The sequence below is a fragment of the Tamandua tetradactyla genome, chromosome 25 (assembly GCF_023851605.1).
Source record: "Tamandua tetradactyla isolate mTamTet1 chromosome 25, mTamTet1.pri, whole genome shotgun sequence".
Taxonomy (NCBI): Eukaryota; Metazoa; Chordata; class Mammalia; order Pilosa; family Myrmecophagidae; genus Tamandua; species Tamandua tetradactyla.
This window is the reverse complement of record NC_135351.1, coordinates 117,908-141,461: the sequence shown is the minus strand read 5'-3', so window position 1 is coordinate 141,461 and position 23,554 is coordinate 117,908. Positions and strand designations below refer to the sequence as shown.

Here is a 23,554-nt window from a genome sequence, read left to right as displayed (position 1 = left end):
CTAGGCTTATACTCTTTTTTGGATACTCTGTAGTGTAAATAGAGTATTTACTTTTCCCCAAATTAATGATTTGACTACCTTTTATGTCTAGGTGGAAGAGAATTTTCCATTTTTTGATTTTGTGAATTCTAATTTTATTGTATTGTGATCAGAAATGTTCTTTGCAACATTACTATTTATAAAATAAAAAAATACTAGAATGTTCAAGAAGTGCCACAATACCTGGCAATTGACTGGCCAATGTAGTCATTATCCCATTTTCTACATTACCCCATATGATGTACATTACCCCATTTTCCTTACTTAATAAATTCAGAAACTGAACACTAGACTACTGTTTTAAGCTTATATAATGCAGTAAGATTTGATTTGCTGAGGAGAATATGTGATGCCGAATTTCCTTCCTTTGGTCTCTTCTCCCTTGGTTGGGAGAGTTAGCACTAATGAAGCTATGATTAGAAACTTATCTGAAACCTTAAGTGCACTTGCTGATAAAACCACTAAATCCATAGCTGCCCAACAAAAATCTCTTGACTCTCTTACCTAAGTAGTGTGGGAAACATGATGGCCTTAAACTATTTATTGGCTGAACAGGGAGGGAGTCTGTGGTGTGGTTGACATCACTTATTGTACCGGGACAAAGACCTCTGCTATTGGAAGCTCAAGGCACAAAATTCCTGAGCAGACCACCCGGCCATAGAAGGTCCCTGTCTCTAAGTCCTTCGGTCTGTTTAGCAGTAATTGGCTTGGAAATTTAGGACCTTAGTTGAGGAGTCTCCTGTAATATCTGGGTCTTTTCCACCTTGCTGTCACTGTAGGAGTCTTCCTGGTACCCTGAATTATCTCAGGACTCTAAATACTTTTCCACAGCCACTAACTCATCAGATGGTGACAACGTGACTCAAGCAAGAGAGACAAGAAGGAAGGCAAAGGAAAGATACCACTTAATGAACCTGAATTTCTCACCTGTGGCATCTGCAGTGAGACAGAATATGAATAAACCAGTGGTGTCAGAGAGTGGAACCAAAGCCAAGTTTTGGTCAATCTCTCAGAACTGGGAGGATAACCTAGAGAGGGTAAATTTGCAAATTCAGGAGGCCAATTTGGCTTAGCATAACTAGTCTTGGCTAATACCGACCTGCAAACCCAAGACAAAAAATCTGCACATAAGAGAGAAGCTGCCTAGCCCCCTTCGGGGAATGGTGAGAGTGGGGAAAAATTCAACTTCCCCAAGTTGAATTCTTGATATTCTCACAAGCAGTGTGGACAACCAAAGCTATAGGATGAGCCCCTAGTCTTGGGGTTTGTTCATATGAAACTTAATCCCACAAAGGATAGGTCAAGTCTACTTAAAATCTAGGCCTAAGGGTCACCCCCAAGAGAGCCTCTATTGTTGCTCAGATGTGGCCTCTCCCTCCAGCCAACATGACAAGCAGTCTCACCACCCTCCCCCTTGCTGCATGGGACATGACTCCCAGGGGTGTGGACCTTCCTGGAAATGTGGGACAGAGATCCTAGAATGAGCTGAGACTCAGCATCAAGGGACTTGGAAAAATCCTAGAATGAGCTGAGAATTAACATCAAGGGATTGAGAGAACCTTCTAGACCAAAAGGGGGAAGAGTGAAATGATACTAAGTGTCAATGACTGAGAGATTCCAAACAGAGTTGAGAGGTTATCCTGGAGGTTATTCTTACACATTAAGTAGATATCACCTTGTTGTTCAAGATATAGTGGAGAGGCTGGAAGGAACTGCCTGAAAATGTAGAGCTGTGTTCCAGTAGCCATGTTTCTTGATGATGACTGAACAATGATATAGCTTTCACAATGTAACTCAGTGAATGTGAAAACCTTGTGTCTGATGCTCCTTTTATCTACCATATCAACAGAAGAGTAGAACATATGGAATAAAAATAAATAATAGGGGAACAAATGTTAAAATAAATTTAGTTTGAAATGCTAGTGATTAATGAAAGTGAAGGGTAAGGGGTATGGTATGTATAATCTTTTTTTTCTCTGTTATCGTTTTGTTTTTATTTCTGTTGTCTTGTCTTTTTATTTCTTTTTCTAAATTGATGCAAGTGTTCTAAGAAATGATGAATATGCAACTATGTGATGCTATTAAGAATTACTGATTATATATGTAGAATGGAATGATATCTTAATGTTTTGTTGTTAATTTTTTTTAGTTAATAAAAAAACTTTAAAATAATAATAAAAAAAGAGAAGCTACCTTTCTGGTAAACATCTGCTATACATTTTCCATAAAAGGCCTGCTATAGTATGTAAGGGGAACTTAATGCCAACCTATGGGAAATAGACACCTTAAGAAGGGTGTTTCTTAGATATCCAACCAGAACATTTCCTCACTTGTTTCTGCATTTGTCCTATATAAGCTTATCCACTCGACTCCTTTCTTGTTACTTACCACCCCTGGTTTGGCACTTCCCTATTCATGAAAATGTTTTCAAATAAACCTTTTAACAAAAAAAAATTAAAGCATATTAAAATTAGTTAAATTTTGTTATTTTAATATTCTATGCTATATTGATGAGTTCTTCAAATTTTTAATTTTGAAACTATGAATGAAATTGTAATATGTTTCTACACTATTCTCTGTGTAATGGAGACAATTTTTACAAGTTTCTGTACTGTGAATAAGGAAAAGTTTTATAATATAGGATAGAATGAATTTAAAACATAAAGTCACAATATTTTAAGGTGGAAACTATGTCATATATGTGGATTCAATTTCAGCATCTGGAGAACTGTAACTATCCTTATGCTATTACACCACACATCATTTTCCATATGGAAGTCAGTCATGACAGTTAACTCTTAAAAACCATGCATTACTACTTGAGAATGTAGTTTTTTAAAAACATACCTCATACTCTCCTTAATATTAAGTATACTGGGGCTTAGAAAGAAAAGGAAATCAAGCATAGGGAGGATTTAGAATCTCAAAAGAATGAATAGATGTACTTTCATAGATAAATGGGAAATAATTCAAGATCAACAAAATCCACACAGAGATTAGAATTCTTAGTCCTTATACAGAAAAAAAAACAGAATAAATGATGAATATCAAAAATGAAATTGGTAGGATGTAAGAAATTTTACCCTTCCTTTTTAACAAAATCCATTGTGGAAGTCTTTGATATGTCACTTTGTACTTTTTTGTGAGTACAAAAAAAAATGACGTTCCAGTTTCTAAAAAAGCATACAATCTACTACAGAGGTAAGGTCAAACTACATGACATTTTATTTAACAATAATAAGACTATCAAAACTCCATTATTTCCATAAGATTTGGCTTCAAATGAGCTTTATTAAAAATTGAGGGCGGGCCGCGGTGGCTCAGCGGGCAAAGTGCTTGCCTGCTATGCCGGAGGACCTCGGTTCGATTCCCGGCCCCAGCCCATGTAACAAAAAACGGAGAAACAGAATACAATAAAACAAGAAAATGTTTTAAAAAAATGTTTCCCTTTCTTCCTTCCTTCCTTCCTTCTATCCTTCCTTCCTTCTCTCTGTCTTTAAAAAAAAAAAAAAAAAAAAAATTGAAAATGAATAAAAAATAAGTTGAGTATCCGTTTTGTTCCCTGTCCCTAACCAACCCGAGAGACAATGTGGGTGGACATAAAGAAACGTAGCAAAGTCTTTGACGACTGAGTTGAAGCCATCTTCTCCCTGGGGACATTCCCTGTCAGAAGGCAGCCAGGCCAGGGAATAAGCCTAGAGAGGATGCAACTTTCACAAATCCTTGTTTCTCCAAGGCATGATGGGTCCAGCCTCATCTGTTTGACTAAACTGCCACACAGGCCTTTGCACCCATTTCCAGTACATGGAAAGGAAACATTCTCACTGATTTGACATCAACCGTGTGCTTTATCTCAAGGCATATATTCTTGTGAAGGAACTTTTCCATCTCTACGACAGTGATTATTGGACCCTGGGAGACGTCTCTGGTGAACTTTCATACTGTTGATCCTACCTCTCATCAGAAGGTACCAAGTATTCTTGGGGTTTTATCCTTCCCCTGAGGTTCTCACCAATTTAATAATCTGCTCTACAGGAATTTCCACTTCAAAAATGTCTCCTTGTCCTTTTATCAACTCTAGTGGTAGCATTTTACTGATGTTCAATGTTTAATTTGTATGAGGATGTTTGCTTTTCTGCACACAGTGTATCTGCCTTCTTCTCACGGCTGGGGAAAGCAATGGGTATTGTTAAAGTAGTTTTCTGAACCTAAGGGGGGGGTGGCTGTAGGCATGTATGGAGAAAGAGGGGTACTATGGCTGCTTAGAGAACGTGGAGCCCCTCTGTAGGATCTGGTTTGGTTCACTTCCTCCCTTTTAGGGATTGAAAAATAATCTCTTTGCATGAGGATGTTCTTATACCAAGGCTTCCTTCCTGACTGCTTCCAGGTGTTCTCTTTGTCATTTTCCTCTTCTCCCTCTTCTTCTTCCCTTCTATTTTACTCTTCTTTTTTAGCAAAGCCAAGGCAAGATGGAAAGCCTGGCAGCTAAAGCCTTCATTGATCCCGTGTTGCACATGCTCCTGCAGCACCTCCAGGCTGGGGAAGACCCGACAGCAGCCCATGCACCGGAAGCCACTGTCCAGGGCCACTAGCCAGTCGGGTGTTTTGGCCCTGGAACTCTCCTCCAGGGCAGGAATCTCTACTTCATCGGCTTCTTCACTTTTCTCTTGGGCTTCTATCTCCAAGTTGGACTCACTCTCAGTTAAGAGTTCTCTGGTAGGTGCATAAGATTGGGTGACTCCTGTGTGAGTTTCTTCAGGACAGGTCATTTCTTCCATTTTTGTCTTTTTTAGGGGAGGCCCCACTCCTTTTTCTGAATTATCCCATGAGACAGCTACACCCCTTTTCATTTGGACACGCATGTAGTAAATGTTCATGAGTTTTTCCTCTTTTGTTACATGGATGGATGGCATGCAGGTCTTACAGGTGGGATGAAAAGGAACAGTGACATATGGCAAGGGGGAGGAAGTGTCCTCTTGCTCTGAGTCCTGGGGTTGAGGCATCTCAGAAGATCCGAGACAGAGGCCACCATGTTGTAATTGATAGATTTCTGGGAAATAAAATTTCAAACATAAGACAAACTGATTAACTGTGAGAAGTGTGTAGGAAAAAAGATGGCCTTGAGACTATGTCTGTGAGTACATGGATCACAAGTACACATGTGTGTGGTATTTTAGAATTCTGTGTGTGGTATGTGTTATTTGAGGTGTGTGTATGTGGTATAAATATATAGAGAATGAGTATGTGGTCTGCCTCATGAAATTGTGTGGGTGCTCTAGTCCGAGCCAAAAACACGATGGTTACTGAGTGTGTGCATGTGTGATATCTGGTGTGACAGTACCTGTGAGTGAGTGCAGCAGAGGTGTATGCTGTGATATCATGACACTGTAAGATTTAGAGCATTAGAGGACGAGTATATGAGCTCTCAGAATGCACAGCGCTATGAAGAACAGAAGGCATTGTGGATGAATTAGCATGTGGATGAGAAATACTGCGTATGAAATTGCATTGCTTTCAGAGTATGTGAGTTTTTAGGGTATGTTCTTGTCTGAGGGAGTTGAAACAAGTCATCTGTGATGTGAGGTGTTTGTGGGAGGAGGATGTAAAAGAATGAGTCTGAGGAAGAATTGAGGGAATCAGGGCATAAGGGTACACCTGTATGCTGGCACTAAGGAATAGGAAGGGTGGATGGAGAGTTCAGCGATGAGTATTTAAGAGAATGAGTGAAAAAGAGAAGTAAGGCTATCCCTGGTGGCATGGAGTCTAGACGTGCGAGTGTGTATGAGGGTATGCGTGTGTGCTGATGTGAGGTTCTGATAACATTCCCACGCATTTATCGGCGCTCTCCACCGGCTTGCCCACAGTCTTGCCAGTGTTCACATGTTGGAATTTTGTGCCAAAGAGCTAAGTTCTATTCTTGACAATGCAGTCCCTATTTTTCCCTCCACAGAGGTCTCAGTTTTAGTTCCTCTGCCCTGAAACGGTTTCCCATTTTGAGGGGGAAGTGAATGAGGTAGGGGTTGGTCTGAGCAGTTCAACTGGATTCTTACTCAACCTGAGATCACCACCCCCACCCCGCCCCTCTCCACATTGCCTTACCGTCTTCCTCATCAGGTGTGATCTTGGAGGCAGAGGATGAATATTCGGAGTCAGAGTAATTTTCTCTTGCTGTCTGAGTCCACGCTGAGACCATTACTGGCCCAGGCTGTGAAGCATCCTCTTGAAACTTCGAGGATTCTGAGGAATTGAATAAAAACACTAAGGTATGTGATATTTGCTGGGTTCTGTATCCGTTCAGGGCCAAACATTGCTTCCATCCATGGGACTTGCTGTTAAGAGAAAGTAACCTTTCTCAATTAAAAATTCCAAAGTGTAAGTAAACAATAACAGTTATTATGACTGTGCATGTGGAGGTCTTATGAGTAAGACCGGGTATATTATGTTTATTTTGGAGGATGTATACAAAGTATTGAAGACAGAATACCATTTCTAAAATACACTTTTAAATCACTAAAGGTTGGATATTATTTTCAGAATAATTTTCCTCATAAGGAATTATGTAAATAGACAATACGCAACGCAGGTTTTATGAAGAATTTTGCATGCATACATACAGCTACAGATATGTACATATGTAGATGTAGATAGAGATGGGGTAGATGAAATATAGAGATAGAGGTAATGATCTTTTCGGAGGGGAGGGTTTCCTCAATAACGAGGCATAGTGTTGGAAGTGTTCAAATGAAAAATTCCGACTTCCCACAAATACCATGTTTGGGAATGAGTTTCCATATTTATCTTGGATTTTAAAGTAGGAGCCTCCCCCAAAGGAGACAGAAAATCTTGCATAGATTGGTCAGAGACCCTGGACCAGTCCTTGAGAGATGAGGTAATTTTGCCAGTTGCTAAGCAAATGAGCTCACTTTCATCTCAAGGCTGCCATTCTATCCTACCTTCCCTCCTGCTCCATCTTCAGGCCTGCCTGTCCCCACACCCCCTTACCAGTATGGATGGGATTGTCTTCAGAAGATGCACAGGAGTGGTATTCTGAATTTGGGTCGTTCTCTGCCATCTGCCTATTGTCTTGGAAAAACCCTGAGGGTCCAGGCTCCGGACTTTCTTTAGTCAGGTCTGAGAATTCTTGAAAAGAGAAGGAAAGTCACATAAATGTTATTTTCTGCATTCAGTAAACAGTCAAGTTCTATCATGTACAACAATGCCTATGGGCTTTGTCTTTGTGACAATTAGAGCCTAGCTCCTATTCAGCGTTTCAAAATCTAAGTATACAAATACATGTATTGGAATGATATATTTTGTGGGGCTGGATGACAGATCAGTAGACAGTGTTGTTTCGTGTAGTGTATAAGAGGCTCAACATTCTTCCTGGCATAGAATTAGGTGCATGTATTCTTTGTTATCACTATTTCTGTTTACCTGAAGAATAAATTTGATGTATGCCCATAAATAAAATGCTTCTGTTTGTCAGTTGTCAATTCTTTCATGGAAATCTAAATGCTTCTTGGGGAAGTTACAACTTGCAGGAAAAAAATCCACTGACTTTACATTTCTTGTTCCCAGTTGCCTCCTCCCTCATGCTAAAGCATGTATACTCAGGGACCTGTTGGATCGGGAGTTGTAAGAACTGCTCATTCTGAGCTTGAGTAACAGACTCCGAAAAGATCTCTGAGGTTGGCTCCAGTTTGCCTCTCCCAATATTGGCCACATCTTGCCTCTCAATGCCCCCCTTGCTCCCTCTGGTATAGCTTCACTTGGCCACATCAGTGACACCATCTTTCTCAGCATCCCTTGACCACATAGAGCCTTACTCTGTTTCTCACCTCTAACTATTATAGTGATAACCTCTCTTAGGACCTTCCCCATTTATCAGTACATTTTAGCTTGCTGTTTTGCCCCAGGACAATTTATTTTTTCAATGCATGCTGCACTCCCATGGATTTCAATATATCATGAAAATCTCCAGTTAGTTGTTCTTATTTCCCTTTCCCAGGGAACTGAATTCATAGGCTTCAGTAAGTGACTAGGTAAATTCAGGTTCCTCATGAAAAAAAATCTCATAAACACATTAAGCCCCTTCCTCTGTTTGACAACTTCCAACTCTATGTCAAAATTTTTATTTCTCAAAACACATTCAATCTGCATCTGGGTCATTGTAGAGTGTCACTGTAGAATGGGGAAGAGAATTCAGACATGCCACAAATTCCTTCTCTGGTAATGAGTTTCCATATTTATCTTGGATTTTAAATTAGGAGCCTTCCCCAAAGGAGACAGAAAATCTATCATAGATTGGTCAGAGATCCTGGACTAGTCCTTGAGAGATGGGGCGATTTTGCCAGTTGCTAAGCACATGGACTCAGTTTCATCTCAAGGATGTCATTCTATCCTACCTTCCCTCCTGCTCCATCTTCAGTCCCGCCTGTTCCCTACCCCCTTACCGGTATGGATGGAATTGTCTTCAGAAGATGCACAGGAGGGGTATTCTGAATTTGGGACGTTCTCTGCCATCTGCCTGTTGTCTTGGAGCAACTCTGAGGGTCCAGGCTCTGGACTTTCTTTAGTCAGGTCTGAGAATTCTTGGAAAGAGAAGGAAAACAACTCAAATGTTATTTCTTGTATTCAATAAACAGTCAAGTTCTATCATGTACAACAATGCTTATGGCCTTTGTCTTCGTGACGATTAGAGCCTAGCTCCTATTCAGCGTTTCAAAATCTAAGTATACAAACACATGTTTTGGAATGATATATTTTGTGAGGCTGGATTACAGATCAGTGGACTGTGTTGTTTTGTGCAGTGTATAAGAGGTTCAACATTCTTCCTGGCATAGAATTAGGTGCATGTATTCTTTGTTATCACTATTTCTGTTTACCTGAAGAATAAATTTGATGTATGTGCATAAGTAAAATGCTTTTGTTTGTCAGTTGTCAATTCTTTCATGTAAATCTAAATGCTTCTTGGGGAAGTTAGAACTTACAGGAAAAAAATTCACTGATTTTACATTTCTTGTTCCCAGTTGCTTTCTCCCTCATGCTAAAGCATCTGAACTCAGGGTCCTGTTGGATCGGGAGTTGTAAGAACTGCTCATTCTGAGCTTGAGTAACAGACTCTGACAAGATCTCTAAGGTTGGCTCCAGTTTGCACCTCCCAATATTGGCCACATCATGCCTCTCAGGTGCCCCCCTCCGCTCCCTCTGGTACAGCTTCACTTGGCCGCATCAGTGACACCATCTTTCTCAGCATCCCTTGACCACATAGAGCCTGACTCAGTTACCCACTTCTAACTATTATAGTGATAACCTCTCTTAGGACCTTCCCCATTTATCAGTACATTTTAGCTTGTTGTTTTGCCTCAGCACAATTTATTTTTTGAATGCATGCTGCACTCCCATGGATTTAAATATATCATGAAAATCTCCAGTTAGTTGTTCTTATTTCCCTTTCCCAGGGAACTGAACTCATAGGTTTCAGTAAGTGACTAGGTAAATTCAGGTTCCTCATGAAAAAAAATCTCATAAACACATTAAGCCCCTTCCTCTGTTTGAAAACTTCCAACTCTATGTCAAAACTTTTATTTCTCAAAACACATTCAATCTGCATCTGGGTCATTGTAGAGTGTCACTGTAGAATGGGGATGAAGAATTCAGACTTGCCAGAAATTCCTTCTCTGGTAATGAGTTTCCATATTTATCTTGGATTTTAAATTAGGAGCCTCCCCCAAAGGAGACAGAAAATCTTGCATAGATTGGTCAGAGATCCTGGACTAGTCCTTGAGAGATGGGGCGATTTTGCCAGTTGCTAAGCACATGGACTCAGTTTCATCTCAAGGATGTCATTCTATCCTACCTTCCCTCCTGCTCCATCTTCAGTCCCGCCTGTTCCCTACCCCCTTACCGGTATGGATGGGATTGTCTTCAGAAGAGGCACAGGAGTGGTATTCAGAATTTGAGTCCCTGTCTGCCATCTGCCTGTTGTCTTGGAACAACCCTGAGGGTCCAGGCTTTGGACTTTCTTTAGTCAAGTCTGAGAATTCTTGGAAAGAGAAGAAAAGCCACACAAATGTTATTTCTTGTATTCAGCAAACAGTCAAGTTCTATCATTTACAACAATGCTTATGGTCTGTATCTTCATGACGATTAGAGCCTAGTTTCTATTCAGCATTCCAAAAACTAAGTATGAAAAAAACATGTATTGGAATGATGTATACTATGGGACTGGATTACAGATGAGCAGACGGTGTTGTTTTGTGCAGTGTATAAGAGGCTCAACATTCTTCCTGGCATAGAATTAGGTGCATGCATTCTTTGTTATCGCTATTTATGTTTACCTGAAGAATAAATTTGATGTATGCCCATAAGTAAAATGCTGCTGTTTGTCAGTTGTCAATTCTTTCATGGAAATCTAAATGCTTCCTGCGGAAGTTAGAATTTGCAAGAAAAAAAATCCACTGAATTTCCATTTCTTGTTCCCAGTTGCCTCCTCCCTCATGCTAAAGCATTTATACTCAGGGACCTGTTGGATCGGGAGTTGTAAGAACTGCTCATTCTGAGCTTGGGTAACAGACTCCGACAAGATCTCTGAGGTTGGTTCCAGTTTGCACCTCCCAATATTGGCCACATCTTGCCTCTCAGGTGCCCCCCCTGCTCCCTCTGGTACAGCTTCACTTGGCCGCATCAGTGACACCATCTTTCTCAGCATCCCTTGACCACAGAGAGCCTTACTCTGTGTCTCACCTCTAACTATTATAGTGATAACCTCTCTTAGGACCTTCCCCATTTATCAGTACATTTTAGCTTGCTGTTTTTCCCCAGGACAATTTATTTTTTGAATGCATGCTACACTACCATGGATTTCAATATATCATGAAAATCTCCAGTTAGTTGTTCTTATTTCCCTTTCCCAGGGAACTGAACTCATAGGTTTCAGTAAGTGACTAGGTAAATTCAGGTTCCTCATGAAAAAAAATCTCATAAACACATTAAGCCCCTTCCTCTGTTTGAAAACTTCCAACTCTATGTCAAAACTTTTACTTCTCAAAACACATTCAATCTGCATCTGGGTCATTGTAGAGTGTCACTGTAGAATGGGGATGAAGAATTCAGACTTGCCAGAAATTCCTTCTCTGGTAATGAGTTTCCATATTTATCTTGGATTTTAAATTAGGAGCCTCCCCCAAAGGAGACAGAAAATCTTGCATAGATTGGTCAGAGATCCTGGACTAGTCCTTGAGAGATGGGGCGATTTTGCCAGTTGCTAAGCACATGGACTCAGTTTCATCTCAAGGATGTCATTCTATCCTACCTTCCCTCCTGCTCCATCTTCAGTCCCACCTGTTCCCTACCCCCTTACCGGTATGGATGGGATTGTCTTCAGGGGAGGCACAGGAGTGGTATTCTGAATTTGGATCCTTCTCTGCCATCTGCCTGTTGTCTTGGAACAACCCTGAGGGTCCAGGCTCTGGAATTTCTTTAGTCAGGTCTGAGAATTCTTGGAAAGAGAAGGAAAACCACACAAATGTTATTTCTTGCATTCAGTAAACAGTCAAGTTCTATCATGTACAACAATGCCTATGGCCTTTCTCTTCATGATGATTACAGCTGAGTTCCTATTCAGCGTTCCAAAATCTAAGTATACAAAAACATGTATTGTAATGATGTATATTGTGGGGCTGGATTACAGATCAGCGGACTGTGTTTTTTTGTGCAGTGTATAAGAGGCTCAACAATCTGCCTGGCATAGAATTAGGTGCATGTATTCTTTGTTATCACTATTTCTGTTTACCTGAAGAATAAATTTGATGTATGCCCATAAATAAAATGCTTCTGTTTGTCAGTTATCAATTTTTTCATGAAAATTTAAATGCTTCCTGAGGAAGTTAGAATTTGCAGGAAAAGAAATCCACTGACTTTCCATTTCTTGTTCCCAGTTGCCTCCTCCCTCATGCTAAAGCATCTGAACTCAGGGTTCTGCTGGATCTAGGTGTTGTAAGAACAGCTCATTCTGAGCTTGGGTAAGAGCTTCCAACAAGATCTCTGAAGTTGGCTCCAGTTTGCACCTCCCAATACTGGCCACATCATGCCTCTCAGGTGCCCCCCTCCACTCCCTCTGGTACAGCTTCACTTGGCCGCATCAGTGACACCATCTTTCTCAGCATCCCTTGACCACATTGAGCCTGACTCAGTTTCTCACCTCTAACTATTATAGTGATAACCTCTCTTAGGACCTTCCCCATTTATCAGTACATTTTAGCTTGTTGTTTTGCCTCAGCACAATTTATTTTTTGAATGCATGCTGCACTCCCATGGATTTAAATATATCATGAAAATCTCCAGTTAGTTGTTCTTATTTCCCTTTCCCAGGGAACTGAACTCATAGGTTTCAGTAAGTGACTAGGTAAATTCAGGTTCCTCATGAAAAAAAATCTCATAAACACATTAAGCCCCTTCCTCTGTTTGAAAACTTCCAACTCTATGTCAAAACTTTTATTTCTCAAAACACATTCAATCTGCATCTGGGTCATTGTAGAGTGTCACTGTAGAATGGGGATGAAGAATTCAGACTTGCCAGAAATTCCTTCTCTGGTAATGAGTTTCCATATTTATCTTGGATTTTAAATTAGGAGCCTCCCCCAAAGGAGACAGAAAATCTTGCATAGATTGGTCAGAGATCCTGGACTAGTCCTTGAGAGATGGGGCGATTTTGCCAGTTGCTAAGCACATGGACTCAGTTTCATCTCAAGGATGTCATTCTATCCTACCTTCCCTCCTGCTCCATCTTCAGTCCCGCCTGTTCCCTACCCCCTTACCGGTATGGATGGGATTGTCTTCAGAAGAGGCACAGGAGTGGTATTCTGAATTTGGATCCTTCTCTGCCATCTGCCTGTTGTCTTGGAACAACCCTGAGGGTCCAGGCTCTGGAATTTCTTTAGTCAGGTCTGAGAATTCTTGGAAAGAGAAGGAAAACCACACAAATGTTATTTCTTGCATTCAGTAAACAGTCAAGTTCTATCATGTACAACAATGCCTATGGCCTTTCTCTTCATGATGATTACAGCTGAGTTCCTATTCAGCGTTCCAAAATCTAAGTATACAAAAACATGTATTGTAATGATGTATATTGTGGGGCTGGATTACAGATCAGCGGACTGTGTTTTTTTGTGCAGTGTATAAGAGGCTCAACAATCTGCCTGGCATAGAATTAGGTGCATGTATTCTTTGTTATCACTATTTCTGTTTACCTGAAGAATAAATTTGATGTATGCCCATAAATAAAATGCTTCTGTTTGTCAGTTATCAATTTTTTCATGAAAATTTAAATGCTTCCTGAGGAAGTTAGAATTTGCAGGAAAAGAAATCCACTGACTTTCCATTTCTTGTTCCCAGTTGCCTCCTCCCTCATGCTAAAGCATCTAAACTCAGGGTTCTGCTGGATCTGGGCATTGTAAGAACTGCTCATTCTGAGCTTGGGTAAGAGCCTCCAACAAGATCTCTGAAGTTGGCTCCAGTTTGCACCTCCCAATATTGGCCACATCTTGCCTCTCAGGTGCCCCCCTCCACTTCCTCTGGTACAGTTTCACTTGGCCGCATCAGTGACACCATCTTTCTCAGCATCCCTTGACCACATTGAGCCTGACTCAGTTTCTCACCTCTAACTATTATAGTGATAACCTCTCTTAGGACCTTCCCCATTTATCAGTACATTTTAGCTTGTTGTTTTGCCTCAGCACAATTTATTTTTTGAATGCATGCTGCACTCCCATGGATTTAAATATATCATGAAAATCTCCAGTTAGTTGTTCTTATTTCCCTTTCCCAGGGAACTGAACTCATAGGTTTCAGTAAGTGACTAGGTAAATTCAGGTTCCTCATGAAAAAAAATCTCATAAACACATTAAGCCCCTTCCTCTGTTTGAAAACTTCCAACTCTATGTCAAAACTTTTATTTCTCAAAACACATTCAATCTGCATCTGGGTCATTGTAGAGTGTCACTGTAGAATGGGATGAAGACAATTTTCATGTTTGTGGTATTTGTTTTTACAGGAGAATATATCATGTTTAGTGAATACAATCTGATGTGTGCATCATTTATGTCTGTCATGTTTCCTCAACATGACATATAGCGTTGAGATGGTCATTATATATGCAGGTTGTATGAGTGTGATATGCTTGGGTGAATTTACATAATTTGTTGGAATAAACTTCATGTCTAAAACTTTTTGGTTGTTTTTCAAATGTTTCCTTTTTTATTTGATAGTGTTTTAATTGTGTATCTTTTATATCTTTCATAGTTTTAGATATATTGATCTACCTTCCCTATAATGTTGTTCAATTACATTATCTCCTTGGGAGTAAAAATTTGCTGTTTGTTATATTTGAAGACTCGGCCTTACAGTTGTGTTTTGCAATTTTTGATTGTGAGCTCATCTTCAGCAAAATATCATATATAGAACACTCTTCACATAGTTGAATATCCACCTAGAGAATTTGCATATTTTCTACTACTGGATATTACTAATCTATTATTAGCTACAGTTCTACTTTGTGTTAATTTTTCATTTTTAGATTTAATTGAACTATATCAGTGTGGAGACTGTACCCATGAATTGCCCCACCTTGTAAAGGATGTTATTTTTCCTAAAGTATATCCATGGAATTTTTCCCCAACACATGCACAAAAATTAAAAAGATAAAAGCATTTTTTGATGGGTTACTGTTGTTAATCCAGAGAAAGAAACGTAGGCACTGACTGAAAGGAAAGGAGAAGAAAATTAAGAATAAGACCAAAGTACATATTTCTCTCAGTGCCTGAGCAGAGATGCAGAGCTGGACACATCTACTCAGACTCCCAAAACCTTATCTAACTAGACTTTAGTTCTTCTGTTTCCTTACCACCACAAGAGGGCATGGGTAAAGAGGAGACACAGGAGAAGTATTCTGATACAGAGGATGTACCTTTTTCCTCACAGGCTGAGTTAATAGTCTTCAAAGGGGAGCCAGATTGTGAAGTATCTTTGCATGAGTTTGTGATCCCTAGAAAATACAGTAGAAGTCATAGAGATACACAGGGTTTAATCATTCATTCATTCATTCATTCATCCATTTCACCATAAAATATTTGAAGTATATATCATGTTCTGAGTTCTGAGAGCAGACATTTTCCCTGGCCTCATGAGAAATAAAGTCTGCATCATCTTAGAACCCCAACGTGCATGGACACATAAAATTTTGTGTTATCATTGGGTGTTAGGATTTGGATTGGATTGCATTACTGTTATATTCCTGATTGTGTCAGAATTTGCGAAAAAATGGAGCTATTGCTTTCTTCTATTTTGTCAAATTTTTCTTCTGGAATACTACTTTCAGGGAGCCTAGATTGTCTCACACTCCAGTCCTTGGTTCCCAGGACATAATTTTATATTCAGAAGAAACACAATTCCTAAGGGAATCACAGAACTTTGTTTAGGGGTAGAAGCAGCAACAGCTGCTTCTATTTTAATTCCTTCTCACCATTCTTCTCCCAAAATTCCCTTCTGAAGAAAATATTTATTTTCCTCAACAGTATGTCTCTAGCTTGGGCAGAGAACTGGCTTATTTCAGTATTCTCTACTTTTATTTAGAGCCTGCCTCATAGCTTCTCATATCTACTCACATTCATTAAGATTTCTGGTATCCTTTGCCTTTCTCTACATTTTTCACTCTATAGTAACCTCACCATCCCACCTCCAAGAGATTTACAACCTCACATGAAACTACTGGTGTATTTATATTGTTGAAGAAATAAGACATTATTTATATTGTTGAAGAAATAAAACAGTCCCTATTTCGAATGTCAATGCTCACTGCTCATTATTTAACTATTCAAAATTATAAATTGTCCTTTGACACTCAAGTGTGGGTCTCATAAGTGTATTATGCCAAAAGTGGAGCAAAATTCTGTGTGGTGAGTACAATGTACTGGATGTGTACAAGCTCATAACACTTTGGTTAAAACTGGGTTAGGATATAAATGATGATTGAGTTGATATTTGTGAGATAAATATGAGATGAGTTTGGTGTGAGTGCAGATGATATGGGCAATTTGTTTCCATGCTGTTTCTGCATATATTTACATGTGTATGTTGCCCATTTCATGATTATTGATTGGTGTGTATGTGTTTGATATGAAATTCTGTGCTTCAACTACATAATGTAATTAGTATGAATATTTTTCAAGATTAGATAAATTAGTGTATTTGTGAGATCTAAGGAAATAATGAAAAGACATGAGGCTATGAAAATCAGGGTGTAGAGAATATGGAACTGTGAGAAGAGCTAAAGAAGAAGAGAGTATAAGATTAAGTGGACAGTAGTATCTGATTGAATTAAGAAGATGAAAGGATGAAAAAAGTCTGATTTCTGAAGATTTAAGATAGAGTATGAATAATATTGCCTAGCTAAATCTTAGGCATTCATCAACAAAATATGTCTAAACAGCATATGACATGTAATATGATGTTCAGGAAATTATGACTGGTAATATCTCAGGCTATTACTACTAACCCAAATGCCCAGCTAAGGAGAAACAGTAAAGAAATTAATATACATTCATGCAATGAAATATAAACAGAATGAGAATGAATAAACAACAATTACATATAACATGGATGAATTTCACAAATGTAATGGTGAGTGAAAGGCAGACCCAAAGGATGTATTGTGCACTTCTATAGAGTTCAAAAATAGGGATAACTAATCTAGGGTTTTATAAGTAAGGGTAATCATTATTCTTTGGATGGTAGTGACAAAAATAGAGCAGAAGGAGGATTCTGAGATCTTAATAATGTCTCTTTATCTGGGCACAAATCAGTGCTTACTTTGTTAAAAATCATCCAATATGTATGCTTGTGATATCTGCACTTTTCTGTGTACTTTAATATAATTCACATCAAAATAAAAATTAAGGTAAATATATTTATATTTTAGAATATAAGTAGTAAGAAGAAAATGGTGAATAAAAATATCCATTCAGGAATAGGTATTATTCATCTGTTCATCAAATATTATTTGAGTATCTGATATGTACCTGATACTATTTTCTATGTGTTAAAGATAAACCAGTGGCAAAACTAAAAAAACAAAACAAACAACAACAAAAACAATATCCCCATGAAGTATGCTTTTACTGAATGGAAATACACAATAAAAAACACATAATTAAATTATATAGTGGTTAAACAGTGCTAATCCTACTGAAGAAAAATAAAGCAGGAAAGGGGACCAGAGTACAGGTAACTTATTAAGATAGAATGATCAATTCAAGCCTCATAGAGAAGGTGACATGAGTAAAACCTGAAGTTGTTGAGAGAATTGGTGTTCTGCAAGGTGGAGAAGGGATGTCTAGACAGAGTAAACATTAGGCATGCAGAAGCAATTGCATGGCATGTTTGAATAACAGCACTCAGCTGGTGCAAAGGAAGAAGAGTCATCCAAGGCTTACAGTAGAAGCATAGGGGATGAGTGTTGCTAATGGTACATAATGTGGAGGGCCTCAGTAGCCATCATGACAATTTTGACTTTCAGTCTATATGAACTTGGGCTCTATTAAAGAAAAAAGTGGCATGATATGTCTTACATTTGAAAAGCTTTACACTAACTTTCCTGTTGCCAATATGAGGAAGACTAGAGCCTATAGCAGGAGCCAAAGCAAGCAATGTTAGTAGATTCTACCACTAGTGTCATAGCAATATAGATGATGAAAAATGAAAAAGCTCAAAGAATTTGTTGAAAGATTGTGTGTGTGAACAAACATAAGAAGAATCCAAGATAATTCTAAAATTTCTGGTCTCAGCAATAAAAAGTATGGTGATGCTAATAAGTCTTCAGTGGAGAAGACTGTTGGAGGAGCAGTTGAGGGGTAAAGAAGCAGGAGTTTATGTTATAAATGTTAAATTTGAGATGTTAATGTGAAGGTGTTAAATAGGCAGCTGTATTATAAAGCTTAGAGTTGAATATTGCAACTACACCTTTGGATTCTTCAGTATATGTGTAGCTTTGTGAAACATGAAATTAGATGAGGTTATAAGGAAGTGTGTAAGAAAGAAGATGTTTCTGGGTTGGCCCCAGAACAATAGAATATTTAGAGGCCACAGTGAAGAAGAGTGCCAAGAAGTAATATTTTGGAAGAAATGACAGTGATTAAGAGGAAAATCAAGGTGGTGTGGTTTTCAGGAAGCCAAATGAATAAGACATATTTAACACCTAGTATTTCAAACAAGATAGAGATTGTGTTCTAGGATGGTGGATGAGCCAAAATTCTTGGTGAAAACTGGAAAAGTTGGAAAACAACAGCAAAAGAACAAAAAATTGTTTGGAAAAAAACAAAAACAAAACAAGACAGGATTTTCAAGTTCAAGTTCTCAGAAAGAAACCAGAGTTGAGATCCCAATATATGTTCCAGGCTTTCACTTCTACAGTATTTTCTGATTCAAAAGTAAAGACAGAGAGACTCAACTCTATGTGGAACTGCATGTACCTCCTCCACAGTGAAGCAACCATAACTGGAGGAATATATTTAAAACAATCATCATAGAGTCTCAGAAAATTATATGAGGACATAAAGAAAATAAATATTTATTCAAGAAAATTTATTAAATCTCAGTAAGAACAGTGAAAGTATGTGACCCTTCAGTATGTGACACCTGAGGATGAGCCTTGACCCACCCATTTCTTAGCATAATGGATGTTCCATTCCAGGTTGTGTCCTTAGCATCCAGTCAGGGACTACAATATTTCCCTGGAAGAGGCTGACTGACAGCATTTCTCATCCCTCCCATATCTATGATCCACTAGTTGAATTCCAATCAAGTACAGTAGAGATGTTGGGGGTCCCTTTACTCAACCCAACCCTGACATGTAGGGTAAACCCAGAATAAGAATACTTGGGCTTTGATTACTGATATCTGAGCTCACTCAAAGGGCAAAAGTTCCACACCGGGAGGAGCAAGCTGCAAAAAGCAGAGGTTACCATCCCCACAGACCAGTGGGTGAGAGATAGGACATAAGAAGACAGAATTCTGAAGTTCTCCCCAAAAGAACTCACTTTTTTGAAACATAGTGTAAGAAAGGTAAGCTGAAAGGCCTTCTTGAAAACAATAGATAATTTCATGGTAAAAATTAGAAGGTGGCTGGTAGCTCCATGAGAGCAATGAGTTAAAGTGTAAGGCAGCTAATTTACCAGAGGGAAGCAAATAAGGAGCTAAAAGGAGCCCTCCTGGAGTGAGAACAAACCTGAAACATTGGTCTCAAAAACTACCCCTGAAAATGCGCCCAAATTAAATTGGGCCAGACTGTGAAGCAAATATATGTCCTAGAAAATTGTCAGAAACAATGAAGTAATTAGCCAGCAATTATTGGAGTGCAACAGTTCAGTTTGATACTTAAGTTAAGGCAAGTCATTTAACAGAGGTATCAGGGAGAACACAGTCAGAGCCCAGCTAGAACCACTGTCATGTCAGGTTGATTATGCCCTCTGGATAGGTATATCAAAGACTTCTCACTACAGCAGAAATAGACTTCACAGAAATTTCCAAACCAAATCACTAAACAATCAAGAAAACAGCAACATTAAAATGTGCTTAGAGGGAGAGGACAGATCAGTATCTTACTGATGCAATATATGTTCTGAAATGCCTACTTTTCAGGAAAAAATTTGATATATGCAAAGAAAGAAGAACGTGTGACCCATTTGCAGGAAAACAGAAGTAACAGAAACTGCTGGGAAATTGGACAAGTGTCAAGCTTAAGGGACAAAGTTTTGAAAACAGTCATTATGAATATATTCAAGGATGATAGTAAACCATGCTTAAAGAGGTAAAGTAAGGTATGATGATGGTGTTTTATCAAATAGAGAATATCAATAATGATATAAAAATTTTAGACAAAAAGCAAATGGAAATCTTGGAGTATGGAAATCTTGGAGTTTAAATGTACAAATACAAAAACAAATGTAAATTCACTAGAGGGGCACAATCATATAATTAAATTGGTAGAAGAAAGAATTAGTGAACTTGTAGATTTAAAATATTGTGCTATCCAAAGAACAGTGAGAAATAAAGAATAAAGATAGTTGAACAATGCTTCAGAGAACTGTGGCCTATTATTAAGCTCACCAATATATAGGTGATGGGAATCTAAGATGGCAACAAGAGAAAGAAACAGAAAAAATATATATTTGAAATGATGGTGAAAACGTCCCATATTTGAAAGAAAGCATTAATTTACATACACAGGTTATAGAACTGTGCATACAAGAAGCTCAATAAACTCTGAGTAGGACAAATAAAAAGAGATCCACACCTAGACATATCATAGTAAGAATACTGAAAAGCAAAGATAAAGATAAAATTATAAAAGCAGCAAGAGAAAAATGACTATTCATGCACAGAGTGACAACTGACTTCTCATCAGCACTTTGAATATTTCATCCCACTGCATTGGATGAAATATTCAAAGTGCTGAGTGAAAGGGGGGACAAAAAACCCTCTCAACCAAGAATAGTATATCCAACAAAATCCGTCTTACAAAAGATACTGGAAAAATAAGAGCAAACTAAATATAAAAGAAGCAGAGGGAAAGAAGCAGTAAAACTTAACACAGAGATTAATGAAATAGGGAATAGAAAATCAATGAAAACAGAAATGGATCTTTGAAAAGATCAACAAAATTGGCAAACGTTCAGATAATCTGACCAAGAAAAAGAGAAAATTTAAATTACTAGAATTAAAAAAAAGACATTATTAACAACCTTATAGAAATAAGTATTATAAGCAAATGAGAAGCTGTACAGCAAATAAAATAAGGTACATGAAATGGACACAACTCAAGAAAGATACAATTACCAAAACTCGAATCAAGAAATATTGAAAAATCTGAATAAACCTATAACAAAATAAAGAGGTTGAGTTAGTAATCAAAAAGCTTCCAACAAAGAAAAGCCAAGCTGATACAGCTTCACTTCTGAATTCTACCATATCTTTAAATAAGAGTACCAATTCTTCACAAAATCTTCCAAAATTGGAAGAAAAATAAATACTTCCCTCCTCATTCTATGAGGTCATTATGACCTAACAAAACCAGAGCAAGACAGCAGAAGAAATGAAAGCTACAGATGATATGTCTTCTAAATATGGGCTCAAATATTCTCAACAAAATACTAGAAACTTATTCCAGCAACATGTAAGAAGGCTAATACAACATGAACATGTGGGATTTACCCCAGGAATGTAAATGAACATCTGAAAATCCATCAATGCAGCCCACCATAGTAACAAGACTATGGACAAAACCTACATAATTATTTAAATAGATGCAGAGAATGTTTGACAGAATCCAACATCTTTCCTGATAAAGCACTCAAAAACCTAGGACAAGAAGGGAACTTCTTCACACTGATAAAGGAAATCCATGAATTACTTACAGCTAATATCTTAATGGTAAAAAAACCCTAGAGATAAGGAACAAGATAAGGATGTCTACTCTTATCATTTCTATACAACCTGGTACTACAGCTTCTAACCAGGGCAATTGGATACTAAAGTGAAATAAAAGACATCCAGATTTGAAAGGAAAAAGTAAAAGTAGAGGATGAGAGACTGAAAAACTGAACAAAGATTTTGGAAGATTCATGGAACAGGAAGAACAAAAACTATAGTTTAGGACCCAGATGAAAATGCAAATAAAATAAAACATTTCTTACAGTCCCTCAGAGAAATAAGTAGTAAAATATTCAGACAGAAAGAAAATGATAATATAAGGAAGCCCAGAAAAAACTCGGATGCAAGAAGACATGAGAATCAAGGAAAACGTAGTATCTGAACAAGTCTAAATTAAAAATAATTTTTAAAATTGTCATTCTCTATATATAAGATTACATTTGTATATAAGATTATACACGCATATATATGTACATACATATGTATAAGATTAAAATACACAACAGTAATAGCATAATTTCAAGAGGAGATCAAATGAAAATACACCCTTATAATATCTTTTGTAGATGGGACAATGTAGAAGAGTGCATTTTCTTCTCTTTTTTTCTCATGTCTTACGTCCTAAAAATGCTTAGTGGTGAAAGATGTAACATCAATTTATTTTCAAGTTATTCTTAAATAGATAGAAAGGCAAAATTTTAAAGTTCTGTATTTAGGTGAAAAATGAATGATATATGCATATTTGTGGTATCGTCCCTTTAAGTTTTCCACAGATTTTAAATTTTGCAAAATAGAAAATTGGAAAAAGAATATAAGAGAATAGAAACTGGAGATGCTGCTCATTGACTGCTCTTCTGAGGAGGTTGACTCTACAGGAAAGCAAAAATGGCAAAATAAGAATGTGAGTGTATAATGTAACATTTAATAAGCATCTAGATACATCTAGATACATGTGTAAGGAAATGAGAGGAAAGGATATGGATTGCAGGGTGGGACTGTGCAGGGATGAGTGTAAGAACATTAGTTATGACGACATATGGATGTGATGAGGTGAAGATGCATTTTTTTAACATGGGACACTTTGGGATTCTAAGCCTGAGCAGGTCTTACAATATCTCTCCTTCATTCCACCACGCCTGCCTCAGTTACATTAGAGTCCTATGCAAAGAGTTGCATTCTACTCTTGAAGGCAAAGATGGAGGAAATTGTTTCCTCTCTGGGAGCCTTGAACTGGGTGTATGTGTTTAGCACCTCATGTCCAGCTCTAGGGGATCCCTCCACCTCTGGCCTGTCCTAAGCCATCAGTACTTTCACTTCTTCCTGACAATATAATATTAATTCTCCTAGTTCATATCCATATTCTCCTCTTATGTTTCTCCGATGAAACTCTCATCCCCTTTGTCCCTTTCCTGCCATTTCCTCAAATAGAAACTTGGTCTCCACTGATCTCCTCTAGCTTTCTCCAGGCCTCTCAGGTGTTTATCCCTTGCAATATGTTGCTTCTATTGCTGATCTCCTGAGCATTTACTGTAGAAGATAGAGAAGCATTTTTAGTTTCTTCCTGGACTGGGCAGTCTCTATCAGTTGATGACCTGAGCCACTCAGCTTAATTCTAAGCCCTGCTTCGATCCTACATTCCCTTCTGCATCCTCTTTAGTAGGCTCTCCTTACCAGTACCAGTGAATTTATGTTCAAATGAGATGCAAGACAAGTATTGACAGGAGGAGGAAGTCCCCCATGCTTTCCTACCTAGGGTTGTGGCCATCTCTTTGTGTTCACACTGCACAGCATATGTCACTTTCAACTTCTCTGGGAAATTAAAAAAAACAATTGAATAAGAGAGATGTTGTTCATGTGCATCTTTTCATCCATTAAACAATTGTTAATAGTCTACTTTGTGATACATACAGTTAATACCTATGGCTTTCACGTCAATGGATAGTGTAGTCCAGTTCCTATCACTGAAAGTTTTAAAAGTAGAATAATATTTGTTGTGTCAATATGTGTCACATATTGGTGGATTTGCACAATG

At 38.1% G+C, this 23,554-nt stretch overlaps 1 protein-coding gene across 4 annotated transcripts in view; it reads right to left on the bottom strand.

Moving 5' to 3' along the window:
- Window positions 1–3,554: 3,554 nt before the first annotated feature.
- Window positions 3,555–23,554, bottom strand: part of LOC143668864 (uncharacterized) — a 36,867-nt gene continuing 16,867 nt past the window's right edge. For 3 of the 4 annotated variants that reach the window (XM_077143446.1, XM_077143447.1, XM_077143445.1), the window contains 9 exons: window positions 23,272–23,331; window positions 15,005–15,082; window positions 12,858–12,995; window positions 11,402–11,539; window positions 9,947–10,084; window positions 8,493–8,630; window positions 7,042–7,179; window positions 6,139–6,276; window positions 3,555–5,089 (listed from right to left, as the gene is read on the bottom strand). In XM_077143446.1, the coding sequence (XP_076999561.1) occupies window positions 4,341–5,089; window positions 6,139–6,276; window positions 7,042–7,179; window positions 8,493–8,630; window positions 9,947–10,084; window positions 11,402–11,539; window positions 12,858–12,995; window positions 15,005–15,082; window positions 23,272–23,331 (1,715 nt within the window). In that variant the 3' untranslated portion in view covers window positions 3,555–4,340. The remainder of the gene's footprint in view (window positions 5,090–6,138; window positions 6,277–7,041; window positions 7,180–8,492; window positions 8,631–9,946; window positions 10,085–11,401; window positions 11,540–12,857; window positions 12,996–15,004; window positions 15,083–23,271; window positions 23,332–23,554) is intronic. The other variant, XM_077143448.1, reaches the window with a different exon arrangement.